The 22155-nt window shown below is 48.7% G+C and overlaps 2 protein-coding genes across 2 annotated transcripts; both read right to left on the bottom strand.

Annotated features, from left to right (window-relative positions):
- Nucleotides 1-374: 374 nt before the first annotated feature.
- On the bottom strand, nt 375-1331 carry LOC123125253 (putative cyclin-F1-1). The gene has a single exon (XM_044545775.1). The coding sequence runs from the start codon at nt 1248-1250 to the stop codon at nt 504-506; it is 747 nt and encodes a 248-aa protein (XP_044401710.1). The 5' UTR covers nt 1251-1331; the 3' UTR covers nt 375-503.
- A 16280-nt stretch (nt 1332-17611) lies between these two features.
- LOC123125252 (putative cyclin-F1-1) lies at nt 17612-18839 on the bottom strand. The gene has a single exon (XM_044545774.1). The coding sequence runs from the start codon at nt 18733-18735 to the stop codon at nt 17917-17919; it is 819 nt and encodes a 272-aa protein (XP_044401709.1). The 5' UTR covers nt 18736-18839; the 3' UTR covers nt 17612-17916.
- Nucleotides 18840-22155: the final 3316 nt, after the last annotated feature.

Raw genomic sequence — 22155 nt, 5'->3', positions numbered from 1 at the left:
ACTAATATACTACTCTTTATCGGAAAAAAAAAGTACGCAATCGATCGAGATGTTAGATTATCAAAACTGGTGTCCAAAACTAACTTATATACACAAAGAAGATTCAGAAATTCACCCATACCATATCAGTTAGTAATTGTATACATAATATCACAATACGGCATGCTGATTAATACGCAACTCATGAACAACCTCTCTCAAAGACAAAAGAACTGAAGAACAGACCATGTGATATCTTACACCTATCAAAATTTGGGACCCATATCGCACAGGCAGTAGAATGAATGACAACGGAGGTCGGACTTAATTTTGAGCCATCGTGTGAGCTAATTATTAAATTCCCATACACATCCTCATAAAAAAATACGGTTTTTGTTCATCCATGATACATACATTCCCTTGATTAGGGTTTACAAATAACGACATCTCCGAAGGCGCATCACATACACAGTCCATCTACTCCATGGCCTTGTAGCACGTCATTTACAGATTAATGATTTTTCCTAGGAAGCAGCTTCTCTATGGCGCAACTGCACGCCGAGGATCTGCCTGGCGAGGAACAGCGCCGATGCAGCCACGGCAGACGGCAGGATCCGCCCAACGAACCCGAAAAACCCCAACGTCAAGTTGACCAGACGAAGCGCCAGGGACCTCACCAAAAACTCATCTTCTCGCCCGAAGAACCTCGTGAAGTGTTCGACGAAGGTGTACGCGGTCGGGCCGTCCATGGCGCAGCCGAGATCCATGAAGAGCTCCCACTCCATCTCCTCCACCACGTGCACGGTGGTCCCCAGGAACGCCTGGACGACTTCGGCGTTGAGCCTCCGCCCGCTGGCGAACTGCTCGTGCTTGGCCCCGAGGGAGACGGCGGCGGCAGCCACGAGCTGGAGCGCCTCGTCGTGGGCCGGCACGGGGCGCACGGACAGGACGCGGTCGAGGTAGGCGACGGCGCGGCAGAGCGTGCCCTCCGGGAGGCCGCCGAGGTGGCGGGCGAAAGCGTCCATCCAGAGCACGAGCTCGGCGCGCATGGACGGGCTCAGGTGGCCCTGCTGCATCTTGGACATGTAGTCGGCGTCGGGGTGCTCCATGGGGTCCCTCTCCTTGGCCCGGAGGTCCGCGCCGACGTTGGGCTCGTAGGGATCCGCGCATTTTAGCCCCAGGTTTTCTCGCCGGGCGCCCATGACCCAAGAGACTGGATGAACGGCCGGGACGACGGCTTGTCGCGGGTCGTTCATCGGCTGGAGCAGCATTGGCACCGGCGACTTGGGAGATGGCAGTCGAGTCGTCGCCGATCGGAGCGTGCAGGAAGGAGCAGTGTCTGTCGATCAGCAGCCGACGAAAGAGAAGCGGGCTTTGGCGATCGCATTGCGCCATGTATATATAGATGGGATACGGGTGCTCTGACCGGGTTTGACACCCATTAAGTTTCGGAATTCTCGTACCGACTCGGACTTGCATTATTTCTTATTTTTTGTTCTTATTACTTTGCAGGTTGTTACGATGGCGCCAACGTAGCTAGCCATCGGCGCCGCCAGGCGCGCGCGGGAGAGCGCCGACGTGCGAACGGCGTCGCGCGCGGGGCCCGACGCGGTTGAGGATGTCGTCGAGGACGTCCGTTGGCAGGGAGATCAGGGCGTTCGCCTCCGCCACAGCGGCATCAACCAACCTACGGGGCCTGTAAGAGCGGCGCCGCGGAGGCATCTCTCCGGCGACCCACAGTGCCGTGGGGGAGCTGGGCGAGCGGGAGGTTGGGGGGCGGCGGGGTCAGTGCGGGATGCGGAATAATTGCGAGGGAATAAAAGAAACTTGACGGGAAAAGCCTCTTGGCGTCGTTCAATACATTTTGCAAAATAAAAGCAGGTGCATCACAGCCCCAAAAACTGACAAATTTGAAACACAAGAAACTCTAGCTAACTTGTGCGCCATTTCATTCGCTTTCCTCAAACCATGTTGAATCTGGATCGAACGAACAATGTTGAATCGTGTAATAAAAAAGAAAAGAGGTGCATATTTCAACTCCGAAGTTCAATACCGTCTACATTACGACCCTAAACTCTTAAAACCGGACAACTTTCAACATTGTGTCAGTAGCCACATCACCAAAAATAGACCCAAAAATGAAAAATCTCAGAAAAAATTGACAAAATTCTAAACAAATGAGCACTACCTTGCTGATAATTCTGGGAAGTTTAATTTTTTGACAAACGGAATAAAAATACAATGAAAATACTAATTCAAAACCACTTTTATCAAAATTTGATCCAAAACTCAATTTTTCCTGAATATTTTGGAAAAAACCCCCCAAAAATGAGCATTGCCATATTCATAATTCAGGGAAAGGTTGGATTTTTTTGAGAATTTTCTAATTGTTCTTATTTTTTGAGCAAAAATGGCCCTGACTTTGTATTTTCATTGTATTTTGTTATCTCGTTTGACCAAAAATAAAAAACTCCAGAATTATCAGCATGCTAGTGCTCATGTTTAGAATTATTTTTCAAAAATTTCTGGAAATTTTTATTTTTTTATTAGATTTTGACCAAAAATGTTCCTGAATATGTATTTCCGTTGTATTTTTATTCTATTTGGCAAAAAATCAAAATTTGTCTAGAATTATCAGCATGGTAGTGCTTTTTTTAGATGCTTTTCAAAATTTTCTGCAAAAAATTTTTTGATAAAATTTTGAGCAAAATTGGTCCTGGATATGTATTTTTGTATTGGTAAAAATAAATGGGCCAAAAGCCCGATAATTCCACTATATATTTCCTAGGAGTGGACAACTCATGTAATGTACATTTGAAATGAATGTGAAGGAGTGTAGATATGTCATGATAGACTAACGTGCCCAAAAACAGCTGCAACTGGACCACCCATACCCGCCCCAAATGCGTAGACGGGGCTGCCCGGTCAGTGCCCGGACGAAAAAACGCCACCCAACGGGGCGCCCCGTTTCCGGCACAAACGCCCGGACTGACCGGCACTCCCCATATCCGGCTCAAATCTGGGGCGGATATGGGGACGCCCGAATGCGCCCGCCACGTCGAACTGACCGCTAGGGGTCGTGCTAATTCGCTCATATCCGTCCCCCCTCCTTGCCCGAGCAGCTATCTCCTCTTCTTTGTTCGCCCTCCTACGCACAACCGCCATCAGACTTCCCACACTACCGGTGCTCCGCCGCCATCCCCCCGACCCAGGGCTTCGCTACCGGACTCCCCAACCCACATCGCCGCCAACCAAGTTGCCACCGGGACGTCGCCCCGGTACGTCAAACTCCTCCGTATTTTCACCTCACACTCTACGTCTTCGATAAAATGTCAAAGCTAACCTTTTATTCTTTCGGACATTACTTGTAGATCACCAATGGATTCGTCATGGAATCACGGCTACGGAAACAGTGAGCTTGACGAATTCATATTCATCGAGTTCATCGCTTCATCGGATTCGGACGAGGAGGATGCTGAAATGATGATGATGATGAGCATCCAAGAGGAGTTGGAGAAGGCAGAGGAGCACGTCCTCAACATTAGGGGTTCCATCAACGGTTGGCGAGTTACTCCGCATGATAGGATTGCCGGTGCACACCTTCTGTACACAAACTACTTCACTGCGGTCTCAACATTCCATGAAACTTTCTTTTGTCGTAGCTAGCGAATGAGCAGAAAGTTGTTCTTGCATATAGAGGCACTAGTAGAAAAAGGGTCATCTGTCCCGGTTGGTAAGGGCCTTTTGTCCCGGTTTTTGAACCGGGACTAAAGGGTCGTTACTAATGCCCTAGCCCTTTAGTTCTTACACGAACCGGGACAGATGGGCCTCCACGTGGCCGGTGCGGCGAGCCCAGGTAGGAGGGCCTTTGGTCCCGATTGGTGGCACTAACCGGGACCAATAGGCATCCACGCGTCAGCATTTCAGGGGCTGGGGGTTTTGTTTTTTTTAAAGGGGGGGGGGGGGTTGGGGGTTTTGGGGGGTTAATTTAGGTGTTTCATATATTGTGTTAGCTAGCTAATTAATAGAGAGAAGTGTCCTCTCTTATCTCCGTGCTTGGTCGACGCTACGTACTATATACGTATAGAGAGGACTAGACACGCTAGCTAGTAAGCAAATGAAGGAAACAGAAGATCGTCATGAACATATATATGCATATAGAGAGAAGTGATATCGACCACCTCTCTTTCTCCGAGAGATTGGTCGAACAACAAGTTCTCGTATATCTATCCGACACTACCGGCTACATATATACAATAATTATCTCTTACAATATAATCTCCTAATTATATATGAACACAGGGTCCACATAGTATTCTCCGTTTTCAGCGATCACGTGGTCAAGGAAGAATGCCGCCAATTCCTCTTGAATTGCTCGCATACGATCTTCTGGTAGGAGTTCATCCCGCATCCGAAAGATCTAATTTGAAGAAGGGGTCAATACATATATATATATATATATGAATAAATGAAACTCAACACAAATGATGGTAATAAAATAAAATTGTGAATATTATTGCTTACGCACTTCATATTGTTCGTCAGAGTAGCCCCGCTCACAGGTCGTGTAGCGGATGGACTCGCAAACGTAGTATCCACAGTAATTATTCCCGGGTTCCTGCCACAACCACTTTACAAGAAATAGAGGTCAATCAAACTGATAAGCAAGCATGCTAAATGGTATTGATGAAACAAGCGCTTGAATCACTAGGAGATGCGCGGAACATGCTACTATAGTACTTACTTTCGGGTGTCTAAATTGCAGCTTATTCGGCAGTTCCGGAGCTTTTTTGGTGAATTTTCTCCAAACCCTGCCAGACAAAGAAAACAATTACTTGATATCAGGAAATGAACAAAGTTGCTGATATGGTGGATAATGATCGATTTAACTTACTTCTCGAGCATTTGAGTCATGTCCGCATAGTCCTGGGGATCTTTTTGTCTCGAGTCTAAGACGGTTACTAGTCCCTGCTCAAGCTTAATCTCTAGGAGAATATAGTGGAAGCTGCGCACGCATGCATAAGTCATCAATTACATTCCTATAACCTGGATTAATAAGGGAAACCGAATATGCACAAGACAGTAACACTCACTTGAAGTTGTAAGGAAAGAGTATTATATCTTTGTTTTCATTTATTACCAACGATCGTAGCAAGTTGGCCTCGGTATTTTCGGCATGATATTTAACCTCAGTTGCATCTATGAGATTTGTGTTAATGAATCCAATATTACCGATTTGTCTTTTCTTCAATTCGGCGATCTTCAATCTGCATAATATAGTGAGGATAATTATAAATACATGCAATGAAAGAGCTGACCTATATTGAGAGACTTAATGACAGAAGTAGTACTACTTACAGACAGTAGCAAGTGATCGTTGATTTATCGAGGGCCTTTTGATTGAAAAACTGGAACAACTCCTCAAATGGAACATTCAACAATTCAATTCCAACGAGGTCATCCTCCTCTTTAACTCTCAGCGTCAAAGATTTCCTCCCCCCAGACTCTGTGCAGGTTTTCATGTACCAATCATGTAATCTTCGCATCATCGTTGTTAGAGATCTTTCATCTTTGACGAGAGGCTTCCCGTAATGGTATTTGTGTTCGTCCACTTCCAAGAAATCATAATGTACATCGTCGGGCAGGTAATCTCCAAGATTGCTATAACCGGGCACCATCCTCGAAGCATTAGCGACGATGTCGCTAGACACCTTGAGCGGGGGGCACGATTGGTTCGCTTGTTCGCCGAGCTGGGCAATTTTTTTCCCATCATTTCGTTCTTTTAACCTTTGATCACTGACAGTACTTCCCGACCGCTCCGCTTCGACAAATGTCTTTGCAATAATGCGCTCATAGTTGCCTTTCGGCGGAGACTTTGGTGGTTTTGTCAGGGCAGCCAGAGTGCGCTTCGCTTTCACTGGATCTACCTTCTCCTCCGGAGGTGGATGTTTCTTTGCTTTCACCCCTTCAAAGAAGTTCGTCACTTCGGCTCGCACGATCTTCGTGGTTTCCTCCTCGGTCCTCTCGTATGGTAACTTCTCTGGAGTCTTCAGAGAAGGACCGAATCTGTATTGCCTCCCGCCTCTGGCTGTACTGCTAGACGCCGGCAGAGAAGACGGAGCGGCTGCGGCTGTCTTCTTTCCTTGCTTACGAGGCGGAGGAGAAGGACTACGACGCGCCGGAGCAGCCTGAGCGGCGGCGGGTCTCTTCCGCCCTTGCTGACGAGGCGGAGAAGGAGGAGGCTGGCTGCTCGGGTGCGCCGGCGCAGGCGGAGAAGGAGGCGGAGTGCCGCCACGCGCCGGAGAAGGAGGCTGAGTGCCCTGATCACTCGCCGGAGGAGGAGGCGGAGGAGGAGGCGAAGTGCCGCCACGCGCCGGAGAAGGAGGCTGAGTGCCCTGATCACTCGCCGGAGGAGGAGGCGGAGTGCCCTTACTCGCAGGAGGAGGAGGAGGAGGCGGAGGTGTCTAGTTCGGCAGGTTGATGAGCTCCTTCTGCCATAGGCATGGAGTCTTCAGAGCAGAACCCAGCCGAGTCTCCCCTTCACCGGTAGGGTGGTCAACCTGGAGGTCCTCAAATCCCTCCGTTATTTCGTCCATCGTCACCCTAGCATATCCTTCTGGAATCGGACGACAGTGAAAAGTTGCGTCGGGTTCAGGAGGTCGAACAGAGCTGATAGCCGCCTTGACTTTGAAGTTCTGCCATTGCGTCATAAGGTGGCAATGTTGAGACTCCGTGATAGCATCCACGCGGTAGCTAGCAGGAGCCGTCAAGACATGCTCCGGCTGAAGCAGCTCGGTGGAAGCCCCGCTGCTTCTCCGCTGAGATGGCGGGGTAGCTTCGGGGGTAGTTTCTGCATGTCGATTGCCGTCTCGTTCCTCTAGCGCTTGAACCCTTTCGTGCAGCTTCTGAATTTGGGTCTGCTCCACTTTTTTCCTCCTCTCCTGGCTTTTGTAACCGCCTGCGTCCGGAAAATCAGCCTTCCACGGAACGGAGCCTGGCGTGCCTCGTGTCCGTCCAGGGTGCTCAGGATTCCCGAGGGCCATTGTGAGCTCGTCGTTCTCTCTGTCTGGAACGAACGTCCCTTGCTGCGCTGCATCGATATAGTGCTGAAGCCTCTTGACTGGTATTCTCAAAAGCTCGTCCGTCCAAATGCACTTCCCTGATACAGGGCCCAATTTTCCGCCAGCCCCGAAGAACCAAGTCCGGCAACGGTCTGGCCAGTTCATTGTCTCTGGTTCGATCCCTTTATCAAGCAGATCATTCTCAGCCTTGGCCCACTTAGGCCGGGCTTTGAGGTAGCCACCTGACCTTGTGCAATGGTGAAGCTTCTTTTTCGCAGCATTTTTCTTGTTTGTCGCTGACAACTTCTTACTCTTTTCCGATGTCTTGTGGGCCACAAATGCGGGCCAGTGATTTCTGATCTTCTCATATTTGCCGATGAATTCTGGTGTCTCTTCTTTGTCGACAAACGTTTTCAGCTCATTCTTCCATCTCCTGAATATGTCTGCCATCTTCTTAAGAGCATGAGACTTGATTAATTGCTCTTTAACTGGCTTCTCTAGATCCTCCTCTGGCGGTAGGGTGAAATTTGCCTTCAGCTCAGTCCAAAGATCATCTTTCTGCATATCATTGACATAAGACACCTCAGGGTCTTCCTTCTTAGGCTTATACCATTGGTGGATGCTGATCGGGATCTTGTCCCTAACAAGAACCCCGCACTGAGCAGCAAATGCTTCCTTTGTCCGGATGGGTTCAATCGGTTGGCCGTCGCGCGCGATTGCTGTGATCTCAAACCTTTCATTCGAGCGCAACTTTCTCTTCGGGCCTCGTCTCTTTACCGAAGTTGTGCTCGATCCGGAGGGCTAGGAAAAAGAAGAAAGACGAGAGTTAATTAATATGTGTACATACCAAAACAATGAATGCATCAATTAGCTAGTCAGCACAGGCTTAACTAATATATTTACATGGCCGGACTCTGTTCGGTCACCGGAGCCGTCACCACGGGCTCCTTCTTGCACCAGCATTGGGTCACCGGAGCCATCATAATCATGTCTTTCTTCCTCCACTCTTCGATCACCATAGTCTGATTCTTCACCCTGTTCTTCCAGACCATCATTGTCGTTAAGATACGACAAGACATCACCTCCGGCTACGATTATGTCCCCCAACACCTCTTCTGCTTCCTCGTCTCGTCCGTGCTCCATTGTTTCTGCAAATATTACAACATGGCGATTATTACACAAACATGACAGCAGGTGGATATATTAGTGCAAACATAGACCTAGCTTATTCCGGGTTTGGGGTGGCCTCGGCAACGCTTCAAGGGTAGGGGCGCGGCGGGAGGGGGTAGGAGACCGACATCGTTTTTTTCTAGGGTTTGGGTGTCCTCGAGAGTTTTGGTCGAGCGAGAGGGCCGGGGGGTGCTCCCGTGGTATAAGTTATCACGGTCGAAGTTATCCGGGAGGGGGTTATATCGACAAAGACGACATACATACATGGGAAAATAATGTTATCGGGGAGGGGGTAGGTCGAACCCCCCCCCCCCTCGTGTTGAAGTTATCGGGACACGGGGTATATCGACAACGACATATCCGATAAAAAATAAGAAGACGAAGAAGAAATAAAAAGAGGAGAAGAAGATATTAATAGAGGAGAAGATTGAAGAAAAAAAAGAATAAAAAAAAGAGGAGAAGAAGAAATGAATAAAGGAGAAGAAGAGAAAATAGAATGAGTGCGGCGAATCTGCACCCGGGCTCAGCTGCACCCACGCTCACGGAAAAAATCAAAACAAATACAAAAAAAATCAAAAAAATCCAATTTTTTTGTGTGGTAGATAATTAGATGCCTGAGGTTCGCTGAAAAATTCAACTCGTTTGGACATTTGAGCAAGTCTGTGCAAAAAAGACAAAATCGGGGTCTGTAAAAAAGTTTACTGTTCATGAACTGTTTTGACCTGATTTGTCTTTTTTGCCGAGACCTACTCAAATATCCAAATGAGTTGAAATTTGGTGCGGACCTCACGCATCAAATTATCTACCGCACAAAAAAATTGCTGAATTTTTCTAGTATTTGTTTTGAATTTTTTACTGGCCGGGAGCAGCTGAGCCCGGGCTCCAGGATGAATTATCGAAATAGAATATTCTATTTTCTCTTCTTCTCCTCTATTCCTTTCTTCTTCTCCTCTTCTTTTTTTTTTCTTTTTTCTTCTTCTTATTTATTTCTCCTCTTCTTCCTCTCCTCTTGTTCTCCTTTCTTCCTCTTCTTATTTTCCTTTTTCCTCTCATTCTTTTTCTTCTTCTTCCTTTCCTAGCTAGATATATAAAACTTTTCTAAAAATGTAACTTTTGCATATATATATATGGAAAAAAATGTTATCGGGGAGGGGGTATATCGACCCCCCCCCCTCGACGCTCTTTTCCTTCTTCTTCCTTCTTCCTTCTTCCTCTTTTCTTCTCCAACACAAAACACATCTCATTTCATCCAAAAATAATTCTTTGCATATGAACATACATACATTTACTTCTTTTTCTTAAATGTTACATATGAACATTTTCTTAAATGAGCATATACAGAGCATTATACAGTGAACATACATACATACATACATCGTAACAAAAAAAATGAAAAATAGGCCGGTGGTCGGCGACGGCAACGATGGTTGGCGGTGGCGCGTGCTTACGGATGGCGTGCGGGGACGGCAATGAGAAGGAAAGGGGAGGAGGCAGGGGCTCACAGCGCGGGGATGGGTCGAGGTCGCCGGCCGGAATCGGTGCGGCGGCGGACGAATGACCTCGGGGATGAACGGGTCGCGGGAGCCGGCATGGTGCTTCCCCGGAGCGACGGCGACGACGGGTGCGGGCGACGGCGACGGCGACGACGATGGCGTCGGCGGGGGCGGTGGGCGGCGTCGGGGCAGCCTGGCGGTGACGGGGCAGGGGCGGCGTCGGGGCGGCGCGCGGACGGCGTCGGGGTGGCGCGCGAACGGCGTCTGGGCAGCGGGCGGCGTCGGGGCAGCGGACGGCGTCGATCTGGGCAGCCTGGCGGCGTCGATGGGCTCGGCATCGTCGGGGCAACTGGCGATGAGTTCGTCAAATTTTCCTAAGTGCTACTTATATACCCAGGCCTTTGGTCCCGGATCATAGCACCAACCGGGACCAAAGACACCCTTTAGTCCCGGTTGGTGCCACCAACCGGGACCAAAGGCCTTGTGCTGCTGCGCCCGCGTCGAATGTTTAGTCCCATCTCACTAGTTGAGAGGGGCGCGCAGTGGTTTATAAGCCCCACTGTCGCTCCCCTCTCGAGCTCCTCTCCATTGCAGGCTTACGGGCCTAATTTTCACTGCTATGCCTGATGGGCCTACTGGGCCTTCTGCGGGCCTGAATCCTGGACCATCGATGGGTTTCTAGTCGTATTCAGGCCGTGGTGGCCCAGAAGGTGGCATATTTTTTATTTTTTGCCTGTTTTCTTTTTTGCTTTATTTATTTTGTTGTGTTTCTACTTACACAAAAAACTTATTTATTTTATTTTATTTTGTTTCTAATTACTTATTTATTTTACTTTATGATAATGTTTTTTGCTATTAAAGTTCTTTATGAAAATTCTTTTTGCTTTCAATGATTTTGAACAGAAAATACTTCGATAATTTTAGTTACATCAATTTTATATAATTTTAGTTTCAATAATACTAGAGGTTGCTTATAATGTTTTGAACAGAAAATACTTTGATAATTTTAGTTTCATAAATTTTATTTATGTTATTATAGTTTATTTTATTTAGTTTGTACTTATATATTTTATTAAAGTTTATATTATTTTGTTTCTAATTACTTATTTATTTTATTTGTTATTTTTCATGCACCATTTTTCATGCATTTACTGATTATTTTGAGCTATAAGACCCTGAAATTGAAAAGCATTTCAAATGAACTCTGAAAAGGTTGAAAGTTGGCATGGTATCATCATTTCATCCACATAGCATGTGCAAGAAAGTTGAGAGGGTTACGGTAAAAACTGGATGCAGTTTGTGTACAAAACGGACAATGGTATCATACTCGTCTGTTACAAAGTTGGCATGGCATAATAGTTGCGGGAGAAAGTCTTCACTTTTTCTTCGCTTGTGTCATTTGCTTATTGCGCCGTAACCATGGATAATCTTCATCGTTTATCAGGATGCTTGGGTCAGCCTTGACTTTGAAGGGAGAAATTTCATGAAACTTTTCATAATCTTCAGACATGTCTGTCTTGCCCTCCACTCCCACGATGTCCCTTTTTCCTGAAAGAACTATGTGGCGCTTTGGCTCATCGTATGATGTATTCGCTTCCTTATCTTTTCTTTTTCTCGGTTTGGTAGACATGTCCTTCACATAGATAACCTGTGCCACATCATTGGCTAGGACGAACGGTTCGTCAGTGTACCCAAGATTTTTCAGATCCACTGTTGTCATTCCGTACTGTGGGTCTACCTGTACCCCGCCTCCTGACAGATTGACTCATTTGCACTTAAACAAAGGGACCTTAAAATCATGTCCGTAGTCAAGTTCCCATATGTCCACTATGTAACCATAATATGTGTCCTTTCCCCTCTCGGTTGCTGCATCAAAGCAGACACCGCTGTTTTGGTTGGTGCTCTTTTGATCTTGGGCGATCGTGTAAAATGTATTCCCATTTATCTCGTATCCTTTGTAAGTCAATACAGTCAAAGATGGTCCCATGGACAACGAGTACAGCTCATCACAAACAGTGTTGTCACCTCTGAGACGTGTTTCCAACCAACTGCTGAAAGTCCTGATGTGTTCACATGTAATCCAGTCGTCGCACTGCTCCGGGTGTTTGGAGCGCAGACTGTTCTTGTGTTCATCGACATACGGGGTCACCAAGGTAGAGTTCTGTAGAACTGTGTAGTGTGCTTGAGACCAAGAATGCCTGTCCCTGCATATTATTGAGTCCGCTCCTAGCGTGCCTTTTCCAGTCAGTCTCCCCTCATACCGCGATTTAGGGAGACCTATCTTCTTAAGGCCAGGAATGAAGTCAACACAAAACCCAATGACATCCTCTGTTTGATGGCCCATGGAGATGCTTCCTTCTGGCCTAGCGTGGTTACAGACATATTTCTTTAGGACTCCCATGAACCTCTCAAAGGGGAACATATTGTGTAGAAATACGGGCCCCAGAATGACAATCTCGTCGACTAGATGAACTAGGACGTGCGTCATGATATTGAAGAAGGATGGTGGGAACACCAGCTCGAAACTGACAAGACATTGTGCCACATCACTCCTTAGCCTTGGTATGATTTCTAGATCGATCACCTTCTGAGAGATTGCATTGAGGAATGCACATAGCTTCACAATGGCTAATCGGACGTTTTCCGGTAGAAGCCCCCTCAATGCAACCGGAAGCAGTTGCGTCATAATCATGTGGTAGTCATGAGACTTTAGGTTCTGGAACTTTTTCTCTGGCATATTTATTATTCCCTTTATATTCGACGAGAAGCCAGTCGGGACCTTCATACTGAGCATGCATTCAAAGAAGATTTCTTTCTCTTCTTTCGTAAGAGCGTAGCTGGCAGGACCTTCATACTGCTTCGGAGGCATGCCGTCTTTTCGTGCAAACGTTGCAGGTCCTCCCGTGCCTCAGGTGTATCTTTTGTCTTCCCATACACGCCCAAGAAGCCTAGCAGGTTCACGCAAAGGTTCTTCGTCACGTGCATCACATTGATTGAAGAGCGGACCTCTAGGTCTTTCCAGTAGGGTAGGTCCCAAAATATAGATTTCTTCTTCCACATGGGTGCGTGTCCCTCAGCGTCATTCGGAACAGCTAGTCCGCCGGGACCCTTTCCAAAGATTACGTGTAAATCATTGACCATAGCAAGTACGAGATCACCGGTACGCATGGCGGGCTTCTTCCGGTGATCTGCCTCGCCATTGAAATGCTTGCCTTTCTTTCGACATTGATGGTTGGTCGGAAGAAATCGACGATGGCCCAGGTACACATTCTTCCTGCATTTGTCCAGGCATATACTTTCAGTGTCATCTAAACAGTGCGTGCATGCGTGGTATCCCTTGTTTGTCTATCCTGAAAGGTTACTGAGAGCGGGCCAATTGTTGATGGTTACAAACAGCAACGCGTGCAGGTTAAATTCCTCCTGTTTGTGCTCATCCCACGTACGTACACCATTTCCATTCCACAGCTGTAAAAGTTCTTCAACTAATGGCCTTAGGTACACATCAATGTCGTTGCCGGGTTGGAATCATAATGAACTTCCGCTTCATGCACATCCAAGGAGGAAGGTTATACATACATAGAGTCACGGGCCAGGTGTTGTGATTGCTGCTCTGCTCCCCGAAAGGATTAATGCCATCCGCGCTTAAACCAAACCATACGTTCCTTGGGTCAGCTGCAAACTCAGCCCGGTACTTTCTCTCGATTTTTCTCCACTGCGACCCGTCAGCGGGTGCTCTCAACTTCCCGTCTTTCTTACGGTCCTCACTGTGCCATCACATCAACTTGGCATGCTCTTTGTTTCTGAACAGACGTTTCAACCGTGGTATTATAGGAGCATACCACATCACCTTCGCGGGAACCCTCTTCCTGGGGGGCTCGCCGTCAACATCACCAGGGTCATCTCGTCTGATCTTATACCGCAATGCACCGCATACCGGGCATGCGTTCAGATCCTTGTACGCACCGCGGTAGAGGATGCAGTCATTAGAGCATGCATGTATCTTCTGCACCTCCAATCCTAGAGGGCATACGACCTTCTTTGCTGTGTATGTACTGTCGGGCAATTCGTTATCCTTTGGAAGCTTCTTCTTCAATATTTTCAATAGCTTCTCAAATCCTTTGTCAGGCACAGCATTCTCTGCCTTCCACTGCAGCAATTCCAGTACGGTACCGAGCTTTGTGTTGCCATCTTCGCAATTGGGGTACAACCCTATTTTGTGATCCTCTAACATGCGATCGAACTTCAGCTTCTCCTTTTGACTTTCGCATTGCGTCCTTGCATCGACAATGACCCGACGGAGATCATCATCATCGGGCACTGGTTCCTCTTGATCTTCAGCAGCTTCCCCCGTTGCAGCATCATTGGGCACATCGTCTGGTTCCTCTTGATCTTCAGCAGCTTCCCCCGTTGCAGCATCACCGTATTCAGGGGGCACATAGTTGTCATCGTCCTCTTCTTCTTCGTTGTCTTCCATCATAAACCCTATTTCTCCGTGCCTCGTCCAAACATTATAGTGTGGCATGAAACCCTTGTAAAGCAGGTGGGTGTGAAGGATTTTCCGGTCATAGTAAGACTTCGTATTCCCACATTTAGGGCATGGACAACACATAAAACCATTCTGCTTGTTTGCCTCAGCCACTTCGAGAAAATCATGCACGCCCTTAATGTACTCGGAGGTGTGTCTGTCACCGTACATCCATTGCCGGTTCATCTGCGTGCATTATATATAATTAAGTGTGTCAAAAACCATTACAGAACATCATGAATAGATAATTAAGTGACCAAATTAATAGAAGTTCATCATCACATTAAAACCAAAGTACATACATAGTTCTCATCTAACAACATATAGCTCTCCAGATCATCTAATTAATTAAACCATACATTGAAACTATGTAAAACATTTCAATGCAAAAACAAATGCGATCATAATCGCAACCAAGGTAATAATTGATCCAACGGCATAATGATACCAAGCCTCGGTATGAATGGCATATTTTCTAATCTTTCTAATCTTCAAGCGCATTGCATCCATCTTGATCTTGTGATCATCGACGACATCCGCAACATGCAACTCCAATATCATCTTCTCCTCCTAATTTTTTTTTATTTTTTCCTTCAAGAAATTGTTTTCTTCTTCAACTAAATTTAACCTCTCGACAACAGGGTCGGTTGGAATTTCCGGTTCACATACCTCCTAGATAAATAAAATCTATGTCACGTTGGTCGGCATAATTTTCATAAACAATAAATGAACCAATAGTTATAAAGATAATATATACCACATCCGAATCATAGACAGGACGAGGGCCGACGGGGGCGGATACCAAAACCATCGCACTATATAATAACAAGCAATACAATAGTAAGAAAATTAGACAAGTATCTATCTAAAGTAAGAATTTTTTCTTTCAGAAAGAAGATAAGAACAAGAGACTCACCACGGTGGTGCCGGCGACGAGATCGGCGCGGGCGATCGACGGCGGTGAAGACGGGAATGGGACGTGACGGGCCGCTAAACCTAGACAAATCTCGAGGAAAATGGAGCTTTGAGGTCGAGCTTCGAGAAGAGAAAGCTTAACTAGTGTGGCTCGGGCATTTCATCGAACACCTCATGTGCATAGGAGGTGAGCTAGAGCACCACAAAGCCCTCCCCTCGCCGGCCAGAGAAAAACAGAGCACTGGAGTGCTCTGCTCGCGGGCGAGGGGTATATATAGGCACCTCATTGGTCCCGGTTCGTGGCATGAACCGGGACTAAAGGGCAGCCTGTGGTCCCGGTTCAAGCCACCAACCGGGACCAATGGTGGTGGGCCAGGAGCGAGGCCCATTGGTCCCGGTTCGTCCCACCAACCGGGACCAAAGGGGCCAGACGAACCGGGACCAATGCCCCCACGAGGCCCGGCAGGCCCCTGGCCTCACGAACCGGGACCAGGTCCCCCGATTGGTCCCGGTTCTGGACTGAACCGGGACTAATGGGCTGACCCGGCCTGAACCAAAGCCCTCTTTTCTACTAGTGAGGGAGGTGTGGAGAAGGCTGGTGACAACTTCAAGCTGAGGAAGGGTTGTTGCAGAAAACTTTCCTTCTCTCCTCTGCAGAAATGCACAGTTGCTCTGAGGATGCTTACTTCTCATAAAGCAGCTGATGTAGTTGATGCAAAAGTTCAGATGGGAGAGACCACGGTCCTGACACCACGGTGCAATTTGCACGGACTATGGTGAAGGTGTTCGAACCAGAATATCTGAGAGATCCAACTGTGGAGGACATAGAAAAATTGTTGGCAATTGAAGTACCAAGGGGATTCCCAGATATGTTAGGTTCAGTTGATTGCATGCACTGGCAATGGAAGAACTATCCAAAAGATTTGTGTGGGCATTATCAAGGTCACGTCAAAGAATCCACCATCAAACTTGAAGTAGTGTCACTGCAGGACTTGTGGATTTAGCATGCTTTCTATGGCACACCAGGTTCGTGCAATGATATCAATGTGCTCCAACGATCTTCTTTGTTCAAGGCACTCTTTGATGGGGAAGCTCCACCGTGCAACTATGCTGTCAACAAGCACAACTACAATATGAGGTATTATCTTGCTGATGATATCTATTCTTAGTGGGTGACGTTTGTGAAGACCATATATGATCTCCAAGGAAACAAATAATCCCGCTTTACAACAACGCAAGAGGCGGCTAGGAAGGATGTGCAGAGGACATTTGGAGTGCTCCAACGATCTCCTTTGTTCAAGATACTCTTTGATGGGAAAGCTCGACCATGCAACTATGCCGTCAATGAGCAAAACTACAACATGGGGTATTATCTTGCCGATGATATCTATTCTTAGTGGGGATGTTTGTGAAGACCTCATCTGATCCCCAAGGCAACAAACAATCCCGCTTTGCAACAACGCAAGAGGCAGCTAGGAAGGATGTGAAGAGAACATTTGGAGTGCTCCAAGCTCGCTGGGTATTATTCGTGGAGCTGTGATGATGTGGGAAGCGGAGACACTTTGGTAGCTCATGACATGTTGTGTAATCTTGCACAACATGATTCTCGAGGATGAGGGTGAAGGGACGGCACACACACATGATTTCGAGAAGCCCAGTGTTCAGGTCTGCCTCCCGGAACAAGAGGCAACGAGCATTGCCAACTTTCTGGAGATGCATCGACAACTGCGAGATCAACAGCTGTATATGCAATTTCTGAATCATCTTGTGGGGCACATGTGGGTCCACAATGAAAATCAGTGAACTTTGCTTTTTAATTTATCAATTATGGACTATGAATAATATTTATGTTTGAACTATGTTTAGATTTTGTATTATTAAGTACGAATAATTTGTATTCGTGTGCACACAACTATGTTTGGCCAAAATAATCAACGTGCATGTGTTTGCATGGATTAAGTACTAAAAATATAAATTATGGTTGCAAATGCTATTATTTAAAACCCGTCCAGTCACTGTACACGGGCGCTTCCACAGGTGTATAGAGGCTCGGATTAGCTACTTCCACACAAAAAATGAAGACAAAAGCACTCAAGAACAGGCCAAGCCATCTTAGTTATCAAAAATTTGGAACCCGTATCGCACATGCAGCAAAATGACAACGGAGGTTGAACTTAATTTTGAGTTTCATCGTGTAACTAATTAAATTTCTATACTTTTTTTGCGGGTTAATTAAATTCCTATACACAGCCCTATAAAGAATATGGTTTTTGTTCATGCATGATACAGCAGTAGTACATGCATCGATCGCATTGAATTACATCATGTAACTATTTTGTATTGCCTCTGTCCTGAAAAAGATTCAGAAATTCACCCATATACCATATTATATCTGTTAGTAATTGTATACATAATATCACAATACAATATGCTGATTAATACGCAACTCATGAACAACCTCTCTCATAGACAGAATAACTGAAGAACAGCCCATGCCATATCTTACACTTATCAAAAATTTGGGAACCATATTGCACATGTAGTAGAATGAATGACAAGAGAGGTCCGACTTAATTTTGAGTTCTATCGTGTAACTAATTAAATTCCTATACACATCCCCATAAAGAATACGGATTTTGTTCATCCATGATACATGCATCAATCGCATCGAATTACATTGTCTGGATTAGGGTCTACAAATAACGACATCTGCAAAGGCGCATCGCATACACAGTCCATCTACTCCATGGTCTTGTTGCACGTCATTTACAGATTAGAGATTTTTCTTGGGAAGCAGCTTCTCTAAGGCGCATATGCAACCCGTCAACTCCACCGCCTTGTACCCCATCACCTCCTCCAGATCGTGGCTCAACGGCACGCCGAGGATCTGCCTGGCGAGGAACAGCGCCGATGCAGCCATGGCCGACGGCAGGATCCGTCCAACGAACCCGAAAAATGGCAACGTCAGGTTGACCAGCCGAAGCGCCAGGGACCTCACCAAGAGCTCATCCTCCCACTGGAAGAACCTCGTGAAGTGGTCGACGAAGGTGTACGCGGTCGGGCCGTCCATGGCGCAGCCGAGATCCATGAAGAGCTCCCACTCCATCTCCTCCACCATGTGCACGGTGGTCCCCAGGAACGCCTCGACGAGTTGGGCGTCGAGCCTCCGCCCGCTGGAGGACTGCTCGTGCTTGGCGCCGAGGGAGACGGCGGCGGCGGCCACGAGTTGGAGCGCCTCGTCGTGGGCCGGAACGGGGCGCACGGACAGGACGCGGTCGAGGTAGGCGACGGCGCGGCAGAGCATGCCCTCCGGGAGGCCACCGAGGTTCCGGGCGAACGCGTCCATCCAGAGCACGAGCTCGGCGCGCATGGACGGGCTCAGGTGGCCCTGCTGCATCTTGGACATGTAGTCGGCGTCGGGGTGCTCCCTGGGGTTCCTCTCCTTGGCCCGGAGGTCGGCGTCGACATCAGGCTCGTAGGGATCCGCGCACTTGAGCCCCATGTTTTCTCGTCGGGCGCCCATGACCCAAGAGACGGGATGAACGGCCGGGACGGCGGCTTGTCGCAGGTTGTTCATCGGCTGGAGCAGCATTGGCCACACGCAGCGAGGGCTGGACTGTCGGCGACTGGGGAGATGGCAGTCGAGTCGCCGCCGATCGGAACGTGCAGGACGGAGCAGTGTTTGTCAGCAGCCGACGAAAGAGAAGCGGGGCTTTGGCGATCGCATTGCGCCATGTATATATAGATGGGATACGGGTGCTCTGACCGGGTTTGACACCCATCAAGTTTCGGAATTAAGGTACCGACTCGGACTTGCATTATTTCTTATTTTTTGTTCTTATTACTTTGCAGGTTGTTACGTGGCGCCAACATAGTCAGGTAGTAGATCAATATAGGGTGTGTGTGCAGACATTTTACACTCGACGTACTGCACCAGGTCCATACGTCACGCAACTTAGTCTTTCAGTTGTCTTTCTATCTGTCTACTCTACTTCCATTTAATTTACGGAAATCAAAATACGTGTAGTTTAGAGTTTTGAAATACATCTTCTTGTGTGGATGTACATCATCACGTGAAATCAGCGTACCGTTCTCTTATGTGGATGTGTTGATGCTATTTTAATTAATATCCCTCTGAGGCGGGCGGTGGAGATGATTTTTAGGCTTGGTCAGTGGAAAAATCGGGTGCCTACACTATGAAATCAGCGTACCGTTCTCTTATGATTTGCCACAAGCATTTAGCTCTAGAAGAAGAGACGGTTACAGAATCTTCGAAGAAAGAAAAACAGTTGTGGAAGCTTAAAGTTGTGCCCAAAGTGTGTGTGTTAGTGGCGGGTGCTATGGGGCACTCTTCCCGTTAAAAGCACACTAAAATTCAGACATATGGCGACACTAGCACGCTGCAGAGTTTGCCTAGACGCACACGAGGACATGTTCCATGCACTGATGCAGTGCTCACATGCGATTATGCGAAGATGTTTATTAAAAAAGGCTTTCGCCCCGCTTTATATATAAAGCACCGACCAATCACATCTTAGATACAAACGTACTCCATCACAACACACGCACACATCCATGGCAGGATACAAAGGCGCTGAGCGCAGCAACACTACCCCTAGTACTACAAAAGCAACCGGAGTCCTCAACCGTGAGCATGCCACCGCGAAGAGATGAAGCCGCATATGACGAACCATGTGCTCCAAGGCGGCGCCTTCAGGAAGGTTACGACACCAGAGTGCCGCCACCGCCCGACCCGAGGATCAGAGTTTCCCCTGGAGCAACACGACGGGCAATGAGAGACGCGACGACGCCTTCAAGAAGGGAACGAGCTTCGCCGCCGCCAGTCCGTCCGAAGATAGATCAGGTTTTCACCCCGGCCAACACTCACCACCACCGGACGCCACGCCCCAACGACCATGCCGTCCACACGACCATGGCCAACGGGCAGCACCTAACCACGGGCTCCGCCCATGAGCACCGCGGAACCACCACCAGGGCCGCCGCCCCGGCATACTAGACCTTGATACCACCTCACTCGAGACCCACCGCAACCCCAACCAAAGATACGGGCAGAAAGGGCCCGCCCTTCGCACCCCTGGGCAGCCCCCAACTCCGAAACCCAATAGGTTGGCCAAAACTGGCCTCCATCGAACCATCCGGGGCACCCGGCGCGAGACAAGGTCGGTCCTGCTGCCGGGCGCGAGACGAGCACAGTCCTGCTGCCGGGCGCGAGACGAGGTCGGTCCTGCTGCCGGGCGCGAGACGAGCACGGTCCTGCTGCCGGGCGCGAGACGAGGTCGGTCCTGCTGCCGGGCGCGAGACGAGGTCAGTCCTGCTGCCGGGCGCGAGACGAGCGATGGACCATTGTTGGGGGAGGGCCCAACCTCCGACGAAGGGAGCAACCAGACGACGAGGAGAGGACCGAAGGTCGAAACGGGCCGCCTACAGACGAGTCGACGCCAGAAAACCAGCTGATGAAGCTATGTACCTAGGGTAGGGTCATGGGCCTGTCCAAGATACCCTCCCCAAGGCCATCACCCTAAAACCAGAAGCATTCGAAGAAGAATCATCATCCACTCAACCATGAAGCGTTCTGCTCGGAAGACTTGAAGTCACTCGACCATGGAGACTATCACTCGACCGCCAGAAGGTCTAAAGCCACCCCATACTGCAACGGTCGGTCATTACGTCATAGCTTTAATGGTCATTATGTCACTTTATTACTAGCGTTACTAGTAACGCCCTGTCTTAATGTACCTTAAACCCTGTGTAATTGAGGGCCGGAGGGGTCTGGCGAACTCTATATAAGCCACCCCCCCTCCTCAGTGACAAGGGTTCGCACCCCCTGTAACACATACGCATATAATCCAGTCGACCGCCTCCGGTCACCGAGATGTAGGGCTGTTACTTCCTCCAAGAAGGGCCTGAACTCGTAAAACTCGTGCGTACAACTTCTCCATAGCTAAGATCTTGCCTCTACATACCTACCCCCATTCTACTGTCAGACTTAGAACCACGACAGTTGGCGCCCACCATGGGGCGGGTGTCTTAGCGACTTATTGGAGAAGTTGCGATTTTTCCGATCCCCATCAGCATGGTTTCAGGCGGAGGATTGGCCAAGGGTCGCGAGATCCGTCTCGGCGCGCTCGTGTTTGTCGCCGACGACTCCGCTTGGCTCCAAGAGGCTCCACTCGACGTTGAGGCGCTCCCCGTCCGCGGAGCAACACACTTTCGCGCGTGCGTCCGCGGCGTCATCCTGGAGCAGCCGTCGACCCAGTATCGGTCGGCTCCTGTGGCGTCTTCACTCCCTGCTGCCCGCCGGCGCAAGCGTTCCGGTTGGTCGAGGCTCCAGCGGTGGGTGAGGCACGCGGTGGCTCGCCAGTCGGCCACCTCCCAAGTCGCGGCAATCGAGCCCGACGAAACTCTCTACGGCCTGTTCGACCTGTCGACTGGCTCCGTCGAGACTGCATCCGAGTGCGACAGCAGTGACCCCGCGGCGGAAGTCCTGATGGTCAACGGACCGCGCAGTCCCCCTGGCTTTCCCCGGTGGTGATGGCGGAGGCGATCCGTCGCGCGTCCACGAGGAGTACCGCCCCGAGCCCCTCTCTTCGCAGCAGAGGGAAGAGCTTCGCCGCCGTAACATGGATGCACTTCACACTCCTATCGTTGGAGAAACCCCCGAGGCCCGAGCCTTGGAAGAGGCGCGCTTAGCCAACTTGGCTGAGCGCACTCGACTGGAGAACCTCCAGCACGCACTCGACGAGCGTGCTCGGCAGCGGGTTCCAGAGTCCAGTCGACGACAACTTTTTCCGCCTCCCACCCAGGTATATCGAACTCCGATCCAGAATCTCACAGCTGCGGCCCGAATAGCAGAGTCGATTCAGCCTTCCCAGTCGGAAGCTAGTAGGGGTTTGATGCAGATTCGGGCTTTGCTCCGGGCGGCCGGGGAGCAGAACACAGCAGTGTCACAGTCTCGGAATAGGATTCATAGTAGATCTGTAATGGCAGACAC

The sequence above is a fragment of the Triticum aestivum genome, chromosome 5D, assembly GCF_018294505.1.
Source record: "Triticum aestivum cultivar Chinese Spring chromosome 5D, IWGSC CS RefSeq v2.1, whole genome shotgun sequence".
In the NCBI taxonomy this organism is placed as follows: Eukaryota; Viridiplantae; Streptophyta; class Magnoliopsida; order Poales; family Poaceae; genus Triticum; species Triticum aestivum.
This window is presented reverse-complemented; position numbering and strand designations above follow the sequence as displayed.

Excerpts from the sequence above, each read along its gene's own strand:
- LOC123125252 (XM_044545774.1), bottom strand. The coding sequence starts at position 18,735 with ATGCTGCTCCAGCCGATGAACAACCTGCGACAAGCCGCCGTCCCGGCC.
- LOC123125253 (XM_044545775.1), bottom strand. The coding sequence starts at position 1,250 with ATGCTGCTCCAGCCGATGAACGACCCGCGACAAGCCGTCGTCCCGGCC.